Source organism: Oreochromis aureus, linkage group 7, assembly GCF_013358895.1.
Source record: "Oreochromis aureus strain Israel breed Guangdong linkage group 7, ZZ_aureus, whole genome shotgun sequence".
Taxonomy (NCBI): Eukaryota; Metazoa; Chordata; class Actinopteri; order Cichliformes; family Cichlidae; genus Oreochromis; species Oreochromis aureus.
In genome coordinates this window covers 11622634-11642399 of record NC_052948.1, presented here as the reverse complement: position 1 = coordinate 11642399, position 19766 = coordinate 11622634, and the positions used below count along the sequence as shown (strand labels likewise).

The 19766-nt window shown below is 38.4% G+C and overlaps 1 protein-coding gene and 1 long non-coding RNA gene across 2 annotated transcripts; both read right to left on the bottom strand.

The window, feature by feature from the left end:
• Positions 1 to 383: 383 nt before the first annotated feature.
• Positions 384 to 11861, bottom strand: LOC120440830. Its single transcript, XR_005613554.1, has 3 exons — positions 11735 to 11861; positions 1561 to 1722; positions 384 to 1336 (listed from the first exon to the last, which is right to left on the bottom strand). It is a non-coding gene; the product is annotated as an uncharacterized LOC120440830 (long non-coding RNA).
• Positions 11862 to 13610: 1749 nt separating this feature from the next.
• On the bottom strand, positions 13611 to 18180 carry lysmd4 (LysM, putative peptidoglycan-binding, domain containing 4). The gene is made up of 3 exons (XM_031731231.2): positions 18105 to 18180; positions 15825 to 16102; positions 13611 to 15734 (listed from the first exon to the last, which is right to left on the bottom strand). Exons 2-3 carry the CDS (start codon positions 16086 to 16088, stop codon positions 15195 to 15197), a joined length of 804 nt encoding a protein of 267 aa, XP_031587091.1. The 5' UTR covers positions 16089 to 16102; positions 18105 to 18180; the 3' UTR covers positions 13611 to 15194.
• Between the last annotated feature and the right edge of the window lie 1586 nt (positions 18181 to 19766).

The window sequence follows — 19766 nt, the reverse complement described above, 5'->3', positions numbered from 1 at the left end:
AAAGTCACTGAAATCACCTTTGTTTCCTATTCTGATGCTCAGTGTGCTGTTCAGAAGGTTGCCTTGACCATGAATATATGCCTAAATGCAATAAGCTGCTGCCATGCAATTGGCTGAATAGAAATTTCCATGTTTTCAGTGTGTTACAATGACATTACTGAAGAAGAAGAAGAAGAAGCAGAGATATTATGTGAATGCACTCAATTATGAAGGAAACTGTCCATTTTACATGAAAAAAACCTTCTGAATCTCCTCAAACTTTAATGTGATTTATTATTTTTCACATATTTTGACATTCCATGTCTGAGCTGTTCTGTTTAATAAGCGTAACAGAAGGAGGAGAGGGGAAAAGAAGTACACATCAATATTTAGAAAACCAAAAATGTATTATAATGAGAGGGAACAAAGTTTTCGGTACTGGCAGCCCCCTTTTTAAAAAGCAAGCATCAAAATTCAAATTCTAAAAATGGTCTCTTTAAAAAACAACAGCAGTGTGGAGTGTAACTCTCTGTAGGTTTGCAGCGAGCTTTAGCCGTGCAAATTGGGACAAATCCTTTTTGAAAATCTCCATTCCAACTTGACAAGTTTAAACAAAGCAATTTCAGGCACAACTGCACCTGCAGTATTGACGCGCCTTGTCAGGGAGGTGTCTAGCAGGAAGACAATAATTTGTCTACTAACACGACTGAAATGAGCTCAGACTCTGGACGCTGTAGGCCAGGGGGGGATGAAGTGACACCTCGTAATAGAATGGATTTATAGAGGACATCTCACATTAGGCAGAGGCCTTTGGATACACATTTATACATTCACAATGTGCAGCCTTCAGAGCAGCTCAGTAATGACTTTTTTATCGAAGGTTTTACAGAAATTCTGCACGTTAGACTGTAAATCACAGCAATGATAAAACTATTGTGATAATTCCCGCATAAAAAAATAGCAACAATGAATTACACTCCTAATAGTTTTTTTGTCTATACAATAGAAATGCATTTCTACACAATGAAAGAACTTATTATTCTGGTTGTATTGCTCACTCATGTCTGTTTTCCACAGACAATGTTGCTTCTTCTGGTCTCTCAATGGGATTTTGTTGACACTAACAAAAATACAGGATTTTCACAGCTTTGTCCTTCAAAGACACAAAACAAAGGCAGAATGTGGTTTTTTTTCTTCCAATTTAGGCATTTGTCTGCTTGAAAAGGAGCATATTTTTGAATTGGATCAGCTTTCTCTTTGCACTTCCTCCAGTCGGCCTGAAGGCTGAGGTTGCTAGGCAATGGTGGCTATCTCTACGGTGACGTGATCCCCCTTGGGCTTGATTCTCACTCATCACCTGCACAGACAGATACAGGGCACACAGACCCGCAAACACACACACACACACACACACACACACACACACACACACACACACACACACACACACACACACACACACACACACACACACACACACACACACACACACACACACACACACACAGAGTGAGGGATCACTGCTATCCGGAGTTCTTTCTCTCACTCTGCTCTTATCTCTGGGAAGCTGTTGTCACTCACTCATTGCCGTGCTGAGAGGAGCTTCAATGATTGCACCTGATGAGGCTTAGAGAACACCTTGGAAAACCTCTCAGGTGTCAAGCAGAACCAGATGGTGACAATGAAGAGAGCCCGGGAGCAGTTTGGCAGCTCAGCATCTCCTCTGTCCACTGCTCAAATAAGCTGTGAACAGAAAGGTGTGTTTATTCTCCAAGCATGGATAAAGGTAGGGATTTATTTTGATTCTGAAAATTGAAGGACAAATTCGCCTTGAAACGCTTGGAGCTCCTCGAACGACCCACCCGCATTCCTGAGATCATTTTCGCTTTTGTACTTTATTTGTTATCTGTGTGTATGCAGACACAAAGAGTCTGACTGATGACAGTTTGGCAGGTTTTTGTGTCAGTCTTTCAGATTTGATGAGCACACTGAGCACATTACGGTGGTTTACGAAGTCACTTTGCAAGCAAAAAGTTTGATTCCAGCTGGAGACAGAAATCACTTTTTGTGGTTGTGACAGGAGAGACATATAAATGAGGAAAATTAATTTCAAAATGTTATTTAAAAAACCCAACTTACAATACACGAAATAACTGACCCTCTAAATTATTTTGTTTCTTAATTGGTATTTTTATTTGTACAGTTACATGCATTAAACTATGTGTTTTAACAGGGGTATTGATAACGGAAGACCAGTTTTTTACTGGAAATGAAAATGGCAACATTTTACTACTGTTGTTACAAAAGCCGGGGCAACTCCTCTAATCTCATATGCAAAAATTTTTTCAAAGTGAATAAAAAAATGTAACATGCATAAACTCTTATAAATGTCAATAGCTAAAAAGCTTGTTAAAACAACATGTCCTTTGATCTGCTGGTTGAAAATGTTTTGGTAGTCCCTCCCCGTACACTTGGCCAAAATGCCAACTACTGAGTGCACTTCATGTAGCCATGCTCGAACTGTGAACCAGGGAAATGGCTAAAGGGGAATGCCATTGCATGTCTACAAGGAGAGCAGGTCTGTCAACAGTTAAATCTGTTAAAACTCACTGACTTTGCCACCCACTTAAAAGAAAAAATGACCTTAATGTGAACACACTCAAACATGTTCAAAAGCGTGTCAACAAAGAAAGTAAGCAGTTGGTCTCTGTGCGTCTGCCGCCATGAGTGTTTGTGCGTGCATCCAATGGTTCGGGGAACAATGTTGCTGTCTTTAGAGCAAAGCAGCCCGCGCATTTAAGTAATAAGAATAATAATGAAGACATACAAATAAACAACACAAAGCATCCTCTTTGTTTCCACAAATTGACCACAGAAAGCAAACAGCAGCTCAATAGAACTAAAAAACCCCCCACAGAAGTTCAGCTATGGTTTACCACAACATTATCCCCCACTCCACAAAAAAAATGTCCAGTGCAACACTGTCAGCTGATTACTGGAACTGACACATGGTCTGCTATTACAGCACTTAGAGTTTACTAGTCTGACTAACTGAGTGACAGAACAGCACACATACACATGATTTACACAGTGGCTGTTACACTACATGAAGCTTAAAGTTGGAAGCGCACCTCATCACTGATCTGACTTTATTTTTCAAGCTTGGACCAAAAGCCTGACCTTTACACAAGGTTACAGTGTGCTGGGAGGCTTCAGTGTGAACGCTCTGACACACACAAACAGCCTGTGTACAGCGTACATGCAGGCATAGAAAGGAATCATGTTTTCCATTCCCCCACTCTTCCTTCTGCAGCTGTATCCATGGAAGCACAAATCAGGTCAGAAAAACATATCAGCTCAGGGAAAATCATATCAAGTCCAGAGAGTGTGTGTGTGGGGGGGGATGAGCAAGTGTGATTTTCTCAGTGCATCCATAAAGAAGGATATATATATGTGCAATACAATCAAATAAACATCAGTTTGAAAAAAGGGTGTTTTCATGTACCCCATCTAACGCGATCAGAGCGACGACTATAGAGTGTGTCGAATAACTTCCCCAGTTCATAGCTGATCAGTTTCATATTAAAGAGTCAGTTTTCCCCATCTGTTAGCTCTAAATAAAATGAATTCTTGACTCCTGTATAGATGGATTCATATGCATGTTTGTATGTATATTTAAATGCTTACTAAAGAAAATCTATCAGCTTTTCCTCTGAGCAGTATTACTTAAGCCATCCAGACTGCAGTCATGTAAGTTGCCAGACTGTGAGATATCAGATGTAGAAATCTGCCTTCACTTCACTGTAATAGAACTAATAAATAATATATATGCATATATATATATATATATATATATATATATATATATATATATATATATATATATATATATATATATATATATATATATATATATATATATATATATATATATATATATATATATATATATATATATATATATATATATATATATATATATATATATATATATATATATATATATATATATATATATATATATATTATTTATTAGTTCTATTACAGTGAAGTGAAGTGAAGGCAGATTTCTCATCTGATATCTCTACAGTCTGGCAACTTACATGACTGCTATATATATATATATATATATATATATATATATATATATATATATATATATATATATATATATATATATATATATATATATATATATATATATATATATATATATATATATATATATATATATATATATATGTGTGTATATATGTATATATATATATATATATATATATATATATATATATATATATATATATATATATATATATATATATATATATATATATATGTAAATATATTTATAATACAGGAAAAGCACAGTGGTTCGCACCTAGCAAGAGTAAGAAGATGGTGGGTTCAAATCTACTGGCCAGCTGGGAGTCTGGAGTTTGTATGTTGCTTGTGTGAGTTTTCTTCAGTTACTCAAGCTTCTTCCCACAGTCCATAGAAATGCATGAGGTGAGGTTAATTGGTGTTTCAAAATTGCCCACAGGTGTGAATGTGACCGTGATTGGCTGTCTGCTGCTCTGCCTGGCCCTGTGATAGATTGAAGACCTGTCCTGGTTGTATCCCGCCTCTTGCTCTATGACAGCTGATGGGCTCCATCCCCCTGTGGCCCTGAATCGAATAAGTGGATGGAAGGATAGATGGCACATATAAAATGCACTCACCTTGTGACACTCAATGTGGCAGCATGTTAAATTTAATAAATGAAAAACTCAGCAGCAATGTCTCTTTCCAGCAATCATATCCCATTTATGAGACACGAGTGCAGTAAAAGTTCTCCTCCCCAAACAAAGGCTATTTCTGTTCATTATTGGCTTTTTTGATTTTCCAGAACTCTAAATCATGTAGAAAGTGTAATGAAATATGTAAAATGTTTTTGCAACTTTGTGCATCTGCCTTTTATTAACTTTAATTTGCCCCCAAAAGTGTGTGCATGCTTGAATCTACTTGAATATTTAGCAGCATCTACAGTATTAAGACAGACCACAGCAAGTCTGAGGCTCAGTGCAGCTCTGTGATCTTTTTCTGTACACAAGTGCAGGCCTGGGATTTATCACAGAGCTGAGAGACACAGGCAGAAGAGAGTGCTTACATTTCTCAAGGGGCATATTCCACTAATCCTGATTGCTATCTTCGTACTACTAAAGCAAGAGCATCTATGCCTACAGTTGAAAAGAGCTGATTAGCTCTGCTTCAAGGGCATTTGCTGATGCACAAGTATCTCTGTGATGGGCTTCATTGGGACTGAGGAAAGTTGAGGAAGGTGCTTTATGAGATATGGTGCTTTTGCAGCATTGATTACAAAAAAGGACTTTAAAATCCTACAACAACTTGATCCAGAAACCTTTCACAAGCTGAACATAAGTGACCTTCTTATGAATATTTTTGTAGCTTAGTCAGATAATTCATTCCAATTCTCCTGCCTCACTGATTAGAGTTTCCAGCATTTGAGATTGGCAATTATTTGGCCTAAAGATTTTTCTTTAAATGGGACGGGACGTATTTTTAGCCATGCTGTCGGCTCAGCCCCAGGGTAATTGCAACCAGCTGGTCAGCAAAAAATAAATAAATACAAAATTAAATAAAAAAAAAACTGAATGGTTGTCAGTGAAATGTTTGTGGTCCTCAAAGGATAAATCCTGACATCAAACAGCCTCTGACTCAACATTATAGTACCCCAAGTAAACAGTTTATGAAATATATTGCCTTTGCTGTTGGCAAAGTACTCTCCGTTTCCTTTTGGTGGGTTGTAGAGTCTGGTGCAGGATTTTACCACCTCATGGCTTAAAAAGTGCATTAAAAAATTAATAATCTTCTTTGTACGTGAATTGAACTTACTTTTACTTACACTGCCAGCATACTACTGTGTTCATGTCTATTTCTAACTGAGCTGTTAGCTAAAGCACAATGAACAATCCTGCTGCATTTTTCTCCATTTCAAGTATGAGAGCAGCTAATACCTCGATCAGTGCAGGTAAGTAAGTTTCTATTGATAGCACTTTACTTGAAGAAGATCTGCCTACAAGAAAGTCTGCGTTTAGATGTGAGCAGCTATAATTAGATTAGCAATTGGACTGCACATCCCTTGCTGAAGTTTTTTCCTGTTATTACAAAAGTCTTAATTTTCCATCTCTCATGCAGTAGAACATAAAAAAATTGCAGCCATAACCCTGAATTTATGCGCCGGCTGTAATCTGCTGAAAGATCTGCTTGCGTCTGGAGACTGCAAGCGCAATTAATGAGTAATCAAGCTGACTGTGCACACAAACACATGGATCGGTTTTAATTTTCCAAGCCTGCATATTTGTATCTATAAAACGTCAAAATATAAATAGCCGATCAAGGTTGCTTGCAGTCATCAGCCTTGTTTTGAACTGAAAAGGTCCTTCCACAGCCAGCTTTTGTCTGTCTCCCCAATGGCAAATTATATTCAAGGTTACAATTCGGTCTCGAGTTATAAAGGGTCCATCTCCGTCTCTATCTGGCCTTGGATCGGGGACTGCCTGCCAAAGGGAAAGGTCTGACAAGTATTCCCGCTTGTATGGCAGCTTTGTGAGTTCTGTGATGAAAGATAGATGCTTGTTCCCTTTGCCCATCCTCACTGTTATTCAAGTACACTGTTTTCCTTTCTTTAGCTTTGTTTGACCTTAACATTCAGAAATGCTCTGCTTGACAGTCAAGGATAAGATGTAGCCTAGAAATGTAATGTCCAACACTTGTGTAACAAATAATAGAATAATTAGCATATATCTGTTATCAATATTTATATTAAATAGGTGCATTTGTTAGCACTTATCTTGGGCGTTACTCTATGAGGAAATGATAGAAATGACTTGCAAACACCAACCTTTGCGTGGACATGTGAGAAACAGCACATGTGAGCACAGTTTTCGCAAGCAAATAACTTTTCCTTTGAAAGACACCTCCAGGAACATCTGCATGGGAACACATGCGAAAGGCAGGAAATTCGGCATCTGTCAGCGTGACGTGCAATGTGTTTTTCAAGCACTTCAGAGGGATGAGCAGACTTTTGAGCCCTGGAATCTCCGAGTCCTGAGAGAATTTATGGAGTCCAGAAGCAAGTGGTTTTCATTACCCATGTCATCTTCCACATAAATTGCTGTATTGGGCTCACAGCTGGAGTGCTGGGGTGATTTTTGTCTCCTGGCATAATTACTGTTATTGTGTGTTTTCACAATATGTCCACGAGATTGTTCCAGTTGTTGTTAACAATACACTCGGTGTGATGTGACTTGAATGAGAAGGACAGGGGAGGATTTTCATATCATTAACACTCACTACAGTCTACATACTTGCATTATCCTCCCTTTTATTTCACAAAAATCCCCAAAGTCCTTGAATGGAATAAAACCGCAGAGACTACTAACAACAGGAATCCCCTACCAGTGTGCGGGGGCATTCCTGTTCCAGTTTAAAAACCATCCACTTTTAACAGTATTCATCTGGCAGAGAGGAGCTACGAATTATCCGCCAGGAATTGTGGTATAAATTGTGCATAAATTGTGACTGGAAAAATGAACGAACCGCACCTGGTCTGACACAGCTGTTTTACACACATCTCTGCAGCTAAGATCAAGAGGCTGGATTTTGCATTAAGGCCTTGAAAATGTCTTAAAGGCTTAAAAAAAACAACAGAGTAATTGTCTCTTTAGTCAGTAGATTGAAAGCCAGTGAGTCTTAAGTGTTTAATTTGGTATGCAGAAGGCAGAATGGAATAAAAGATGGAAATATATTCTCCATCCACATAAAATGAAAATCTTTCCATATCTTAATTCAAAATACAGAGACTTTCCCTGTTGTAGTTCCCCATCAACACAATGCATTTACCAAACCTGCCAAACTAAATGCACGTTTTCTGCTTCAGTGACACTGCATTGTCTGCAAAACGTGCTGCTTTACACTCAGATACCGCACTCCAGGGAATCCTTAGCACACTGTGTTGTTAAAGACAACATCACATGAGATGTGTTTTAAGGCCTGACCCACAAAGAAGGCAAGATCTAACCTCATTTCTTCTGGTTTTTTTGCCTCAAATGCGTCGATTTTGCCACAGTAAACTATTTTGAAGAAAAGCAAAACTCTAATTGTATGGCTGCAGTGATATAGTGTCTGATGAGCAGAACCCAAAATGTTCCAAACCTGTGTGTGCTTGTGTTTGCTTCACATATTATTCCAAACTGCTTTGCCCTGCAGTGTTTTTATTTTTGCTGTCAGTGCGGGTTGTGCTTTGTGTCTTTATTCAAATTATTACTTTTTTGTGTGTGTTTGCAAAACCTTTTTAGAACAGAGTTTCAAAGATGGTTTAAAATAAAGCTGTAAGAAAAAAGTAGATATCTCTGCGCATTGTTTACTAGTGTCACTGAAGGTGTGTATAAAGGCGCCCACCTAATTTCTGGTTTCACAGCTTCTACCAAACTCTGTTTCCCCTGTATTTACTAAAAGCTTCTGTAGTGAGGCTGTAATTAGAGGACATGGGTTCAGAGGGGGGTTGCAGATAAGAGTTTAATTTTATCAGGTGTAATGTGCTATCAGAGCGCATTTCGAACCTCCGGTTTATTGCCTTGTTGTGCTTCTTTAGGCTTAGCAGGTGTTCGCTTGACTTGGATACAGTGATTTAGAGCAGCATGTCCAACCAATTATCCCCCCTTCATCCATGCCTGTCTCAGTGGATTCTTTCTACCTGCCAGCATTTTCCATTGTCCTTTGCAGATAACAAGGACACAAAGAAGGGAAAATTTGATCTCATGATGTAGATGACCCCAGTGACACCAAATAAAAAAGGATTTTAAAAAATAGTTTAAAGATATTTGCAAAAATATCTGTTGGTGTGTAAAAATCAAATTCTCAAACTGCAATGACCATGAACTATAATGATCATCAGTCAAACAAAACATCTTTCCATAACAAGACCAATTGAATGATAAAAAGGATTAAATGTGAAAAATAAGCTCTACAGGTAAATGAACAAATTACCACAAGAGCAAAAGAGTGCGAAGATGAGGAAGTGGATGAAAAATAATTTAGGGGTCGAGTCGTCATGGCTCTGCAGCTCCCCCACGGCTCAACACGAGAGAAAACTCCTGAGAGCACAGGATTCTCAGGAGGATGTCTAAAAATACTGTTTGAGGTATTTGTATCATCTCACTACTACAAGTGATATGATGCTTCCTGGAACGCATTACTAAATACATTTATTTAGATAATTAAAAAAATGGAGAGAATGTATGTTTTTTGTCGGTTTTTAATTCCTAGTATGTGTTCATGCTAATTTATATAGGTTAGTGTAGTTCTATCTTGAGCATTGTAACAATAAATATATTATATAGCAAAAAACCCCAAACGAAATGAAAAGGACGATGTCCTTGTATTACTCTACTGAAAAATAAAGGAAATTGCAATTACTAAGAAATACGATCAGTTATTTTTCACAATATCCAGAAACTAGCAGGAGCTAATATGTTACCTGATTGTCTTTATTTCTTTATTTTTTACTTACTGACTTTAATTGAAGTTACATTAATTTAAATTTTGTGTATCACTGGTTGCTTTTTAAAATAAAGAATCAGGTAGATATAGTACGTGAGTCCTGAGCCCAATGGTAACAGCAGACATATGTTAGTGGAAGGCCTCACACACCCATTAATGTGCTGGGAGCATTTTGGATTTCTGTATCTTGTTTATCTTTTGCGTTGCATGCAAACCACAAGTACACAGTATATTTTTCTCTGCATTTGAAATTTACTGACTTGATACTATGTTTTTTTAATATTAAAGCCATGTTTTGTGCTGTTGCATTGAATCCCAATATGGGCACATATTGGGTCACAGCGTTTCTAAAAATAATATAAAAACTGTGTTCTTGAATTCAAAATTTTTAAACATAAAGAATGCAGAGTTGATACCCTTGTAAACAACTGGCAACACTGAGGTGCATTATATGATATGCAAACAAAGAATTGCTGTAAGCAATAGTAAGCAGTAGTACAGTATATTGATACTGCTATGGTATTGTGCAGTATGTATACCTCAGGCACTGACAACATGTGAAAAGTGGAGTAGGGAAAGCTCACTAGTTTGAACAATCAAACTGCGGACACCAGATACAGCACTGGAGCTTCGAGACTATTCTAGGTGTCACAAAGACTCAACAGACAACTTTAATGAAAGACTATGTAACTTTGCCCTCTTCATATAATCCATCTGTGTAGTCTGACTACAACAATCCGTCAAGCGAAGACCTTTCAAGCACTGGGTGGAATTTAAAACAGGTGCTGCACAATTGGTTCCTCCACGGCAACAGAGAAAGAAAAACAGCCACGCCTGCAAGAACATAACTGACAGAACATCACATTCTCCATCCAGCTGTGTTGTCAGTCCAGGGATAACATACAGCATGCACGCAATATAGTATGCATTTCCATTCATTTCTTTAAAAAGCTGTATTCTTGGAGAAGCACATTTTGTCTCCTTTTTTTTTTTTTTCCTGGTGAATTAGTTGTGATAGTCTTGATGTAAGACAAAAGATATGCGGGTTAAAACACATTTCATTCTGAGCTTATTCTCTGACACCTTGTGTGTTCTTCAAGTGGCGCTAGAACATCTGGAGCGGATTTAAACTCTGAAATTCTGGCTGGAGATTCAAAGTGACGACTTTTTAATTGAATCCACTCCAAAGTCTGCAAGGCTGAAACGTCTTCTGGCAGGACCTTTCAAATCCATACTCATGTTGCTTTGTCATGTGACCTCTTTCGCAGTGCTTTTTGACTCCTGTGTCAAACTGATAGTGCCTTTTCATGTGGGTGCACAAAAGGGTGAAAAGTAATCTCTTTCAGTTGAATGGATTGTCTTGTCAAAAGATATCTTGATTAATTTAAAAAGACGTCAAATAAAGTATTAAATATATGCATATGCAATAATCTATTTCGTGTACAGTCTTTACTCACTTTTCATGGTTTCTCTGTGACTTGTGAATGCTGCCTCCCTTCCATCAATCCAGGCCTAACCATAGCACATACCGGCTACAACTAAAACCTAGGCTACTGCTGTGTAACAAAACACACATTCACATGCCACAGACAGCAAATTGCTTCTCTCATTCCCCACCACGCCCTGCCTTCATTCTCAGCCACCTGCAAAACAAACTGCGCTGGAAATTTCACTACAAATTACCCTGTGTCTGCCAAATCCCCCTGGGAGCGTAGGAAATCAAAACCCGGGATCTCCCTGCCCTGTAGAAACAGACTGTAGCCCCACACGGGCGCGAAAAATATCTCGACTGAATTTTGTTTAAAATAAGAATCACTATGCGCGTGTGTGCTTTTTAAAGATATTCATTTCCTCTACTATTCTTACATTTGCGCTGTGGATTTCAGGTTTTCAGTTTCTACCTTTGAGTATTTCGTAAGATGATCCTAGAAATTACGCCAAGCTTAAAGAAACATGTAGTTTCACAAATAAAGCTGAAATTCGTTTTTTTAAAAAGTTTGGCGTTAAAGGAAAAGGTGACCATGTAAAAGTCACCAGTTTAACTCCTGACAACGCCAATGCTGTGAACATGCCCCCTACTTCTGTTGCGTTTCAAGTCGCATTACATTTTGAAACCAGGCCTCCATTCCTGCTAAGAAAGAGTGAAAACTGAGACCTGCTTCGCTTCATGGGAAAATCAAAGGAAGGCACATACCTTAGCAGTGAATAATGATCAACAGCATAAACCCAACAGTATGTACACTGTTAGTGCCACAGTGCCTCCTGGTGACGTCTCCGCATAACTCCAAACAGACAGGAATGTCGGAGAGAGAGTGAGTCCGTGCCCGATGTGCCAGAGAGATGAGTGCTGAAAGCTCCTTGGAAAAAGGATTAGGACTGTTTATGTTGGCCAAGTGGCCCGCTGCCAGCTGCTCAAGTGTGCAAACTTCTTAAAGCTGCAGAGCTTCGGGTTGGCCATGAATCTTCTCACTCTATTTACCGTCCTCTCTGACTGTTTGGATGATTGTGCTTTGTTCAGGAGGGGGGAAAAAACCTCCATTTCAACCCCCACCTCTAAGAAAGCCCTGCTGCTTGATTCCAAACCAGCTTTTCTGGGACACCACCTCCACTGCACACCCATGCACAAAGTCTTTGCTTTACTCCTGGTATGTCTGTGTAAGTTCTCAATAATCCAGGTTATAATTTAAGAGCTTGAAAAAAAGAAGGCAACTAGACTTTAGGTTTGTGAGGAAGGTAGGTCTTCACAAACCTGAAGTCCACTCGCTTTGACGTTTTCTCCTGGTATGTTTTTCTATTTTTTTTTACCTTAAATATCCAAGCAAAAAAAAATAAAATCTACTTAATAAACTAGAGTGATATCAAAAAGATGTATCAGCAGTAGGATAAGACTGAGCCTGGAGGTGGCAGGATGCCAGAGCTCTGTGGCCTGGAGCTAGATCAGAGCAGGGTTCATGAGCTGTCGCTATGAGATGGGGGTGGGGGGGTCTCAGGTCAGGGAATAATAAAAGGCAGCCTCAGCAGCAACACAGCTAAACCCCAACTTCTGTTATTGAGCTTTGGAAATCACCAAGATAACTTATTCTCTCCATAACATGTAGGCTTCAGGGTTACCATTGACAGTAGAGGATTTAAACATGCGTATCCAGTTAGTTTAACAGATATAATCGTACAAATTAAAAAAAACAAAACAAAAACCTCTAGATTATTAAAGCTGTCCCAGTCCTTTTAAATTGCTACAGCACAGGGATGCAAATTCTCCCAGCTCCAATGAGCATCCATGGGGCAAGCACCAAATTTCTTATTAATTTTAGCTATGCTGATCTAACTGCGTGCTGTCATTTCTGTATGCAGTGAGAAAACATAACACTCTGGAGCTTTGAAATTCAGCTGGCTGTGTTATAGAGCTCAGTTAAATTTAATTTCTGCTGGCCAGTTTGATCTATTTATGCAGTCTTTGTTGATTTATAAATAAATCGCTTTGACTTTGATGTCCATTACTGTCACACAGCAGCAGTTGTTCACAGACTGAGTGGGTCACATTTCTAGTGGATATAAAGAGTAACCGAGTCCACACTGAACAAACTCTTAGCAGGCTCAGCTTCACTATAATGTACTGTATGTAGCCAATGTCAGGTATTTATCCTGCCAACCTGGTTTGTGATAAAGACATTTGCCAAAAGCTGAAAATCCATTATATACACAATTTCAAAATTTAAAAACATACCAAGAAGCTGATCTATCTTTCATAGATCATTGAGGTGATAAGAGCAGCACCTTAAATTTATATTAGAGCTATTTTATTATATGTTTTAACTTGGACCAGCTGTGACCAATCACTGCAGTCACTGGCAGTGACCACATAATATCCTCTGGGATTAATCAAGTATTCTGATTCTTGCCCATGCTGCCATCTTTTGATATGCAGTGGTACTGCAAAAAAATACATTTTTAATTTAAATACATCAAAAAACATTGTTATGGGGAAAAGTCTGTTATCAGTTTGTTTTCTGTCTCTATGTACAACTGTGTGTGTGCGTGTGTGTATATCTTATTACACAAAGACAAGTGCATTAAAAGGATTAAAAACCACCACCGCATAAGAGCATACTTTATAGACTATCACACTTAAAACTTTGTATTCAAACACTGGAACATGCAAAATACAGTCTTGGACAAGAATTGACTTAAAAAAAAAAATGCACCAACAAATATATTCAACACCTTTGTTGAGTTCATTAAATTAAAATAATCCAGCCACTAAAATGTGCATAAGCCATGCAAATTCATCAGCCTTCCCTGGTGGACGTCTGCAAAGACAATAAAAACTTGACATTAAGGCACTTAATCAGGCAGAGAACTCAGGCACTCTTTAAAAATAATGAATCTTTAAAAATTAATTATCTTTAAAGTTCACAACTACCACCAACATAAAGTATATTGCACTCCATTGTTACCGTAAACAAATTCACATATTTGGCACTGTGTACTAAAAAGTCATGAGGTACATTGCACAGATACAAAGATTAGACGAGAACAAACACACATGATGCTAATCCCAATGTGTAAAAACAGTTTACCCTTGTTTAAAATAAATGTTATACTCTTGGGATGCCTTAAAAATGACACCAATATGATAAAATCTTAATGCTGACAGTTTTGGACTCTACATTATTACCATGTCGTCATCCGTTGGTTTGCAGGCTACTATCCAAAACACTGATTTGGCACATTGGCCATTCTCATATTGGTGTTCTAAACTGATAATCCATCCAAAGCATATTTGGATGAAGCTACTCAGATAAAGCTGAGCTCAGGCTCAGCAGATCACTTACAAAAGTAAAGAAGAGGTGTAAAGTAAAAGTAAGAGACGGAGAAAATCTCTTGAACCATGTTGAGTGTTGTTGCACGTCACGTTCCCTGTTGGCAGCACACATGTGGAACGCCACAAGAATGCCTCTCTCAAAAAAACAAACAAAACGAGGACACTACCTGTTAACTAAATCACACTTTTTTCATTATTGTTTTACACTTGCAATTAGCGATAGACCATAAACTCTTGGGAATAGTGTCCATTTGCTGAGGTAATACATCATGTGAGCAGTAGAGTAATTTTCTCATAAACTTTTTACCAGTATGATTTTCTTTCGTGACTAGAGAAGTCGCCCCATAGCAGGACATTAAGAAAAAAAAATACAGGTTCAAGGCACTTGAGCATTAGTTTCACATGTCAGAGCTGGAACCATTCATCCATTCATACAGTGGTGTAAAGGCAGACTGTGATAAACATTTTTCTCCCAGAGAAATACTCTGTGTGGATGCTATTGATGTTCAGGCTGTAGCGTGATTATTTTCACAATGCACATGCAATAATGCTCCAAATTAAGCGAAGCACCTGAGGATCTGGGACATCAGCTAACTGTTTTTCAGTAAAAGTGATTTTTCATGAAAATGTATTTTACAAAAAATTACAAATTGCTGGTGTCCTAAAGTGTGACAATAATTAGAACAGTATTCAGACATTTCACTTGAAGGTAGAGGCTCCACTGAGTTAAAATGTTGAAAGATTTTGCATCATTGTGATCGTGGTCTACTTCCAAGCCCATGAAGAGAATAGTATTAATTACGTTTCAGGCTTTCCAAAGATCAAAGCCTTCCTATCCTGGTTCGTGAAAATCCTTATGCCCTTTCGTACTGAGGCTCATACTTGAGGCATCTGATGTGTTGTTTGAATGCAGAGCACCACTTCCGCCACCTTTCGTTTTAATATAAATTACGTAAAATAATGGAAGGACGATGCCTATCAGGACCATGGCAACTACAGCGTTCCACCAGTTGATTCCCCAGTCAGCACCATAACTGGTCCGACGCTGTCCTTTGAACCCAAAATTCTGTTGTTTCTGCGAGTTATCCAAAAAATCCTCATCTTGATAAGTTGTGGTTTGAATTAGTTTGTTTATATCATTGTCAACCTCCATGAGAAAGTCTGATGCCTCTTGTATATGAGGCTGGGCTCTTGCTTTGTTCTGAGGCTCCACTGGTGTTTGAGAAGCATGGGGCATTTCTTCTTGAGGATCACTCGGGTTTGAGAAAGTCTCAGTTAAGAAGCTGTGTTTCTGAACTGGTATTTTAATGGATTTCAGTGCAAATAGATCTTGTTCCTGCATTAGGTTGTTCACCCGCTTTATATCAGCTACCTGTTGAAAAAGTGACAAATGTACATCAGTATTAGCACATGAAGAAAAAGAATTTTACAAAAATGTCTGTAGCTATGAAAAAGCTTTTACCTTGCAGCCATATTGCAGTGCAAGCTTGCTGAGATTATCATCAGCTAACACTTCCCGCTCCAGCAGCTGGACATTTTTCAGTCTGTCCTCCTTCTGGTCCTGGAAAGCCCGTGGTCCCAACTCCATGACACAGAGTTCCTCATCGTCTGAAGATGTAGCACATTCATTTGTTTTCCTCCTGAACATATAGACCTGGCCATCTGCACTGGCGTGAACATCCACCGGGGCCTGGAAAGCCCGAGGACCATTCTCCCCCCGCCACATAATTAAACACCAACCTGTAAATGTGAGCACATAGCTAATATTTACACATGCACAGGAGATAAAGTTACATGGAACATATGTTCTATGCTTAAGTAAATTCTGTACAAATTTATGTTTTGTCATTCATAATTAAATGTGCAATGTAGATACAGTTGGGTTATGTAGAAGAAAATGACCAAAATAGCCAACCAGCTGATCTGAGTGATGGTGGGCAGAGCGTAAATGCACAAACACCTACACATAACTATACATTGGTCCAAATGTCAGGGAAATCTGTTTATGATTCATGTGTTTGAAAGAATAAAAATATCTGCCAATATACATCTAATAATATATCTGGTTAAGTCTGATGACATTAGCCATTTCTGCATCCAAATATTCCTTTGGTTACCAAAAATCAAACAAACACTGAAGCTGCACTGAGTGTTATAAACGGCCCAAAATCTTTCAGCTCCACTGAAATGATCAATGGGTCTTTTCAACCACGTTTTACAATAAAATTGGATGGTGATCAAAAGAGAATTGACATAGTTGGCTATTTTCTATTTAAAGGTGATTAACCATGTTCTGACTGGAGGTGTTCTAAAAAATGAACAAACAAAAAAACTAAAAGTTTTGCTATCTGCTAACACGAAAGCCATCATATGGCAGGAAGAAACCAAAGAAATTGGACCAAGCTTCAGCCAAGACAGCATCTGAGATGATCCACCCACAACACAAGATTAGTCTACAGTATTCAGTTATGTGGTGAATATGTCCTGATGCTGAGCTTAATCTCCACATTGAAATCTTAAGTCGGTCGAGAGTGACTAAGCAAGTCCATGGGCTACGGTTGCATCATGAGCATCACATAAAAACTTACAGATGTACTGAATGTGAATAGTGCTAATAAAAAGGCAGAGTGGCTGACAATCACCACTGGTTATTTGGGGGAGGTGGGGGCTTGTTTCTATTAAATAAAACAAGGCACAAAGGACTGCAACCTGCCTGTTCTTAAAAAGACAGCAGCCTCAATAAATACAGTACCTGAAGCTGTATTTATTGAGTATTTATTGAACCTGAAGCAGAAATTATACCTCATTACTTAACAAGCAAAACCTAGCCACCAGGCTCTAGTTATTATAGCAAAAGCTTATAAAAAGATAGAATTATCACTGGGTAGATGATTGATGCAGAATTGCTTCTTGGTACAGCCCTCCACAACAGTCCCAGAATCTCACTTAATCGCCTACCTTTGGCCTAAGAGGACGGCCAACAGTCCAATGCTGAAAATGCACCTCTCTTTTGTGGCGTAGGGAGTCCAATTCCTAAGAAACGCTAAAACTATGGCATGCTCTTTTGTTTTCATTTACAAGCTGAAAAATTCAAGTTTGTTTTCCTTTTCAGTGTCTTTATTTTAGATCAGGAGAATATTGTTCAACTGACTGTTGCAAATTTATTTTGGATACACACTACTGCATCCAAAATAAAAATTAATCGACTCTGAATGATAAACCAAAAAGACACAGGAGTTACAACCGCTATGTTGTGTGAAACGCCGTTTCGAATACGTAAAACACTTTATTTTACATTAGGCGGCAGACAACATTTTTCCGGTTTAAGTACAGCCAGAATTTTTTTTAATTACTTTTAACGTAACATTTATTTAATCTAACAACTTTCGACATTATAACTTGGGCAATTTAAATAACCTTTGTGATGGAAATTGTAACCCCCACCAGGGCAAAAACTCTTACCATATACCGTACTAACAGAGCATGTTTCCTAAGAACGGAGCTCAGTGTGCGCACTTGAATGCAGCAGTAAGTTGAGCTAAAAGGAGCTAATGCTAGCAAGTTAGCTTAAGGAGTTCGTCTTCGGTTCACCAACTATCGGCATCGCGAAAAAAAACCAAACTAGCGACTCGGTTTACTTCTACTATAAGTACAACAGGGCCATTCGTTGGAGATTAAAGACCAGAGGAAAACACTTTTACTGACTTCAAACGCCCAGAGTACATTGTTTCTTTTCAGTTACCTTATCCAAAATGCATGGGTCACTGATTCCCAGACCAGTCTGGTAACACTAGCTACTGGGAGGCCTTTCTTCTTCGTCGCACTGTAAAACGTGTTGGTATTATACGAGCATGCAATAGCGCCACCCGCGATGTCTCAGGCTAAAAACATCGGTTAAAAGTGTTATAAAGAGTTTTTGGAGGTTTTTTTAATCGGCTTTCATTTTTTTTTTCTTTTCAGTTTAATTTAATTTAATTTTCAGTCTTTTTGCTTGTTACTCTAAAGCTCGTAGGGGACAGGCAAACAGAGGAGGAGGATCTCAGAGTATGAGGAGTGGTGAGGAGGATATGCAGCAGATTAGAGTGATATATAGGAATGAGATTATAGAGATACTTGAAAGTAAGTAGCAGAATCTTAAAATTAATACAATATTTTACAGAAAGACAGGGTCGAAGGTCTTCTGGTAATAACAAAAACAGCTGCTGAATGAGTGAACTAAAATGTATTTTCACAGCTATAGTTTTTGTTTGTAGTTTTGTTGCTTTAATCTTATCAGGCTAGTGTTTTAAATACCTGAGTTCAACTATGCAAAGCAATGGACAGTGCACAAGAGAAACAAAGAACAGAGTGCAAACAAAGCTGAGTGGGTGGAGATGAGTGCAAGAGTGAAAGAAAGTAGTGAGCCCTGTTATGACGTATGGTCTAGAGACAGTGGCACTAAAAAATGCTGAAGGTGGAGGTGGCAGAGTTGAAGATAATAAAATTTTCATGAGTGTATCAGGACAGCTCCAAACCTACCTGGTTTGGAGTTGCCCCTGAAACCCAGTAACCAGTTGTGCCACCTTTAGCAGCAACAAGTACAATCAAACGTTTGTGATAAACAGTAACAACTTTTGCACTCTTCTTTGTAAAATTATTTTAATTCAACCACACTGGAGGGTTTTCAAGCATACACCAGAGCATGTCAACAAGATTAAAGTCACGCCAGATCACTCCAAAACCTTCTTCTTCTTTTTTTGAGCCATTCAGATGTGAACTTGCTGGTGTGTTGTCCTGCTGCATAACCTGAGCTTGAGCTTCAGAACACGAAATGATGGTTGGTCTTTCTCCAAGACTTTTTGGTATAAAGCAGAATTCATAGTTCATCAAGATAGTTCAGCAGAGCAGCCCCAGACCATCACACTACCAACACCATGTTTGACTGTTGGTATGATGTTCCGTTAATGAAACACTGTCTTGGTTTTATTTGAGATATAACAGCACTCAAACTTCCAAAAAGTTTAACTTTTTTGTCATCAGTCTGCAGAATATTTTCACAAGCGTCTTGGGGATCATGAAGATGTTGTTTGGGAAATGTAACACAAAGCTCTGTGTTCTTTTTGGTCAGCTCTCCCATGGATGCCATTTTTGCCCAGTCACTTTCTTACTGTTGACGTTAACAGAGGTAGGTGAGGCCTGCAGTTCTTTAGATGTTACTCTGGGTTCTTTTGTGACTTCCTGGATGAGTCATTGATGTGTTCTTGGAATAATTGTGGTATGCTGGCCACTCCTTCCCAAGAGTGGCAAGTCTCCATTTGTGAATAATCGTACACTAGAGTCGCAATGCCTTAGAAATGACTTTGAATTTGTTTGATGATATTTAATATTTAAGTATGACAAATATGCAAAGTAATCTAAAAAATCA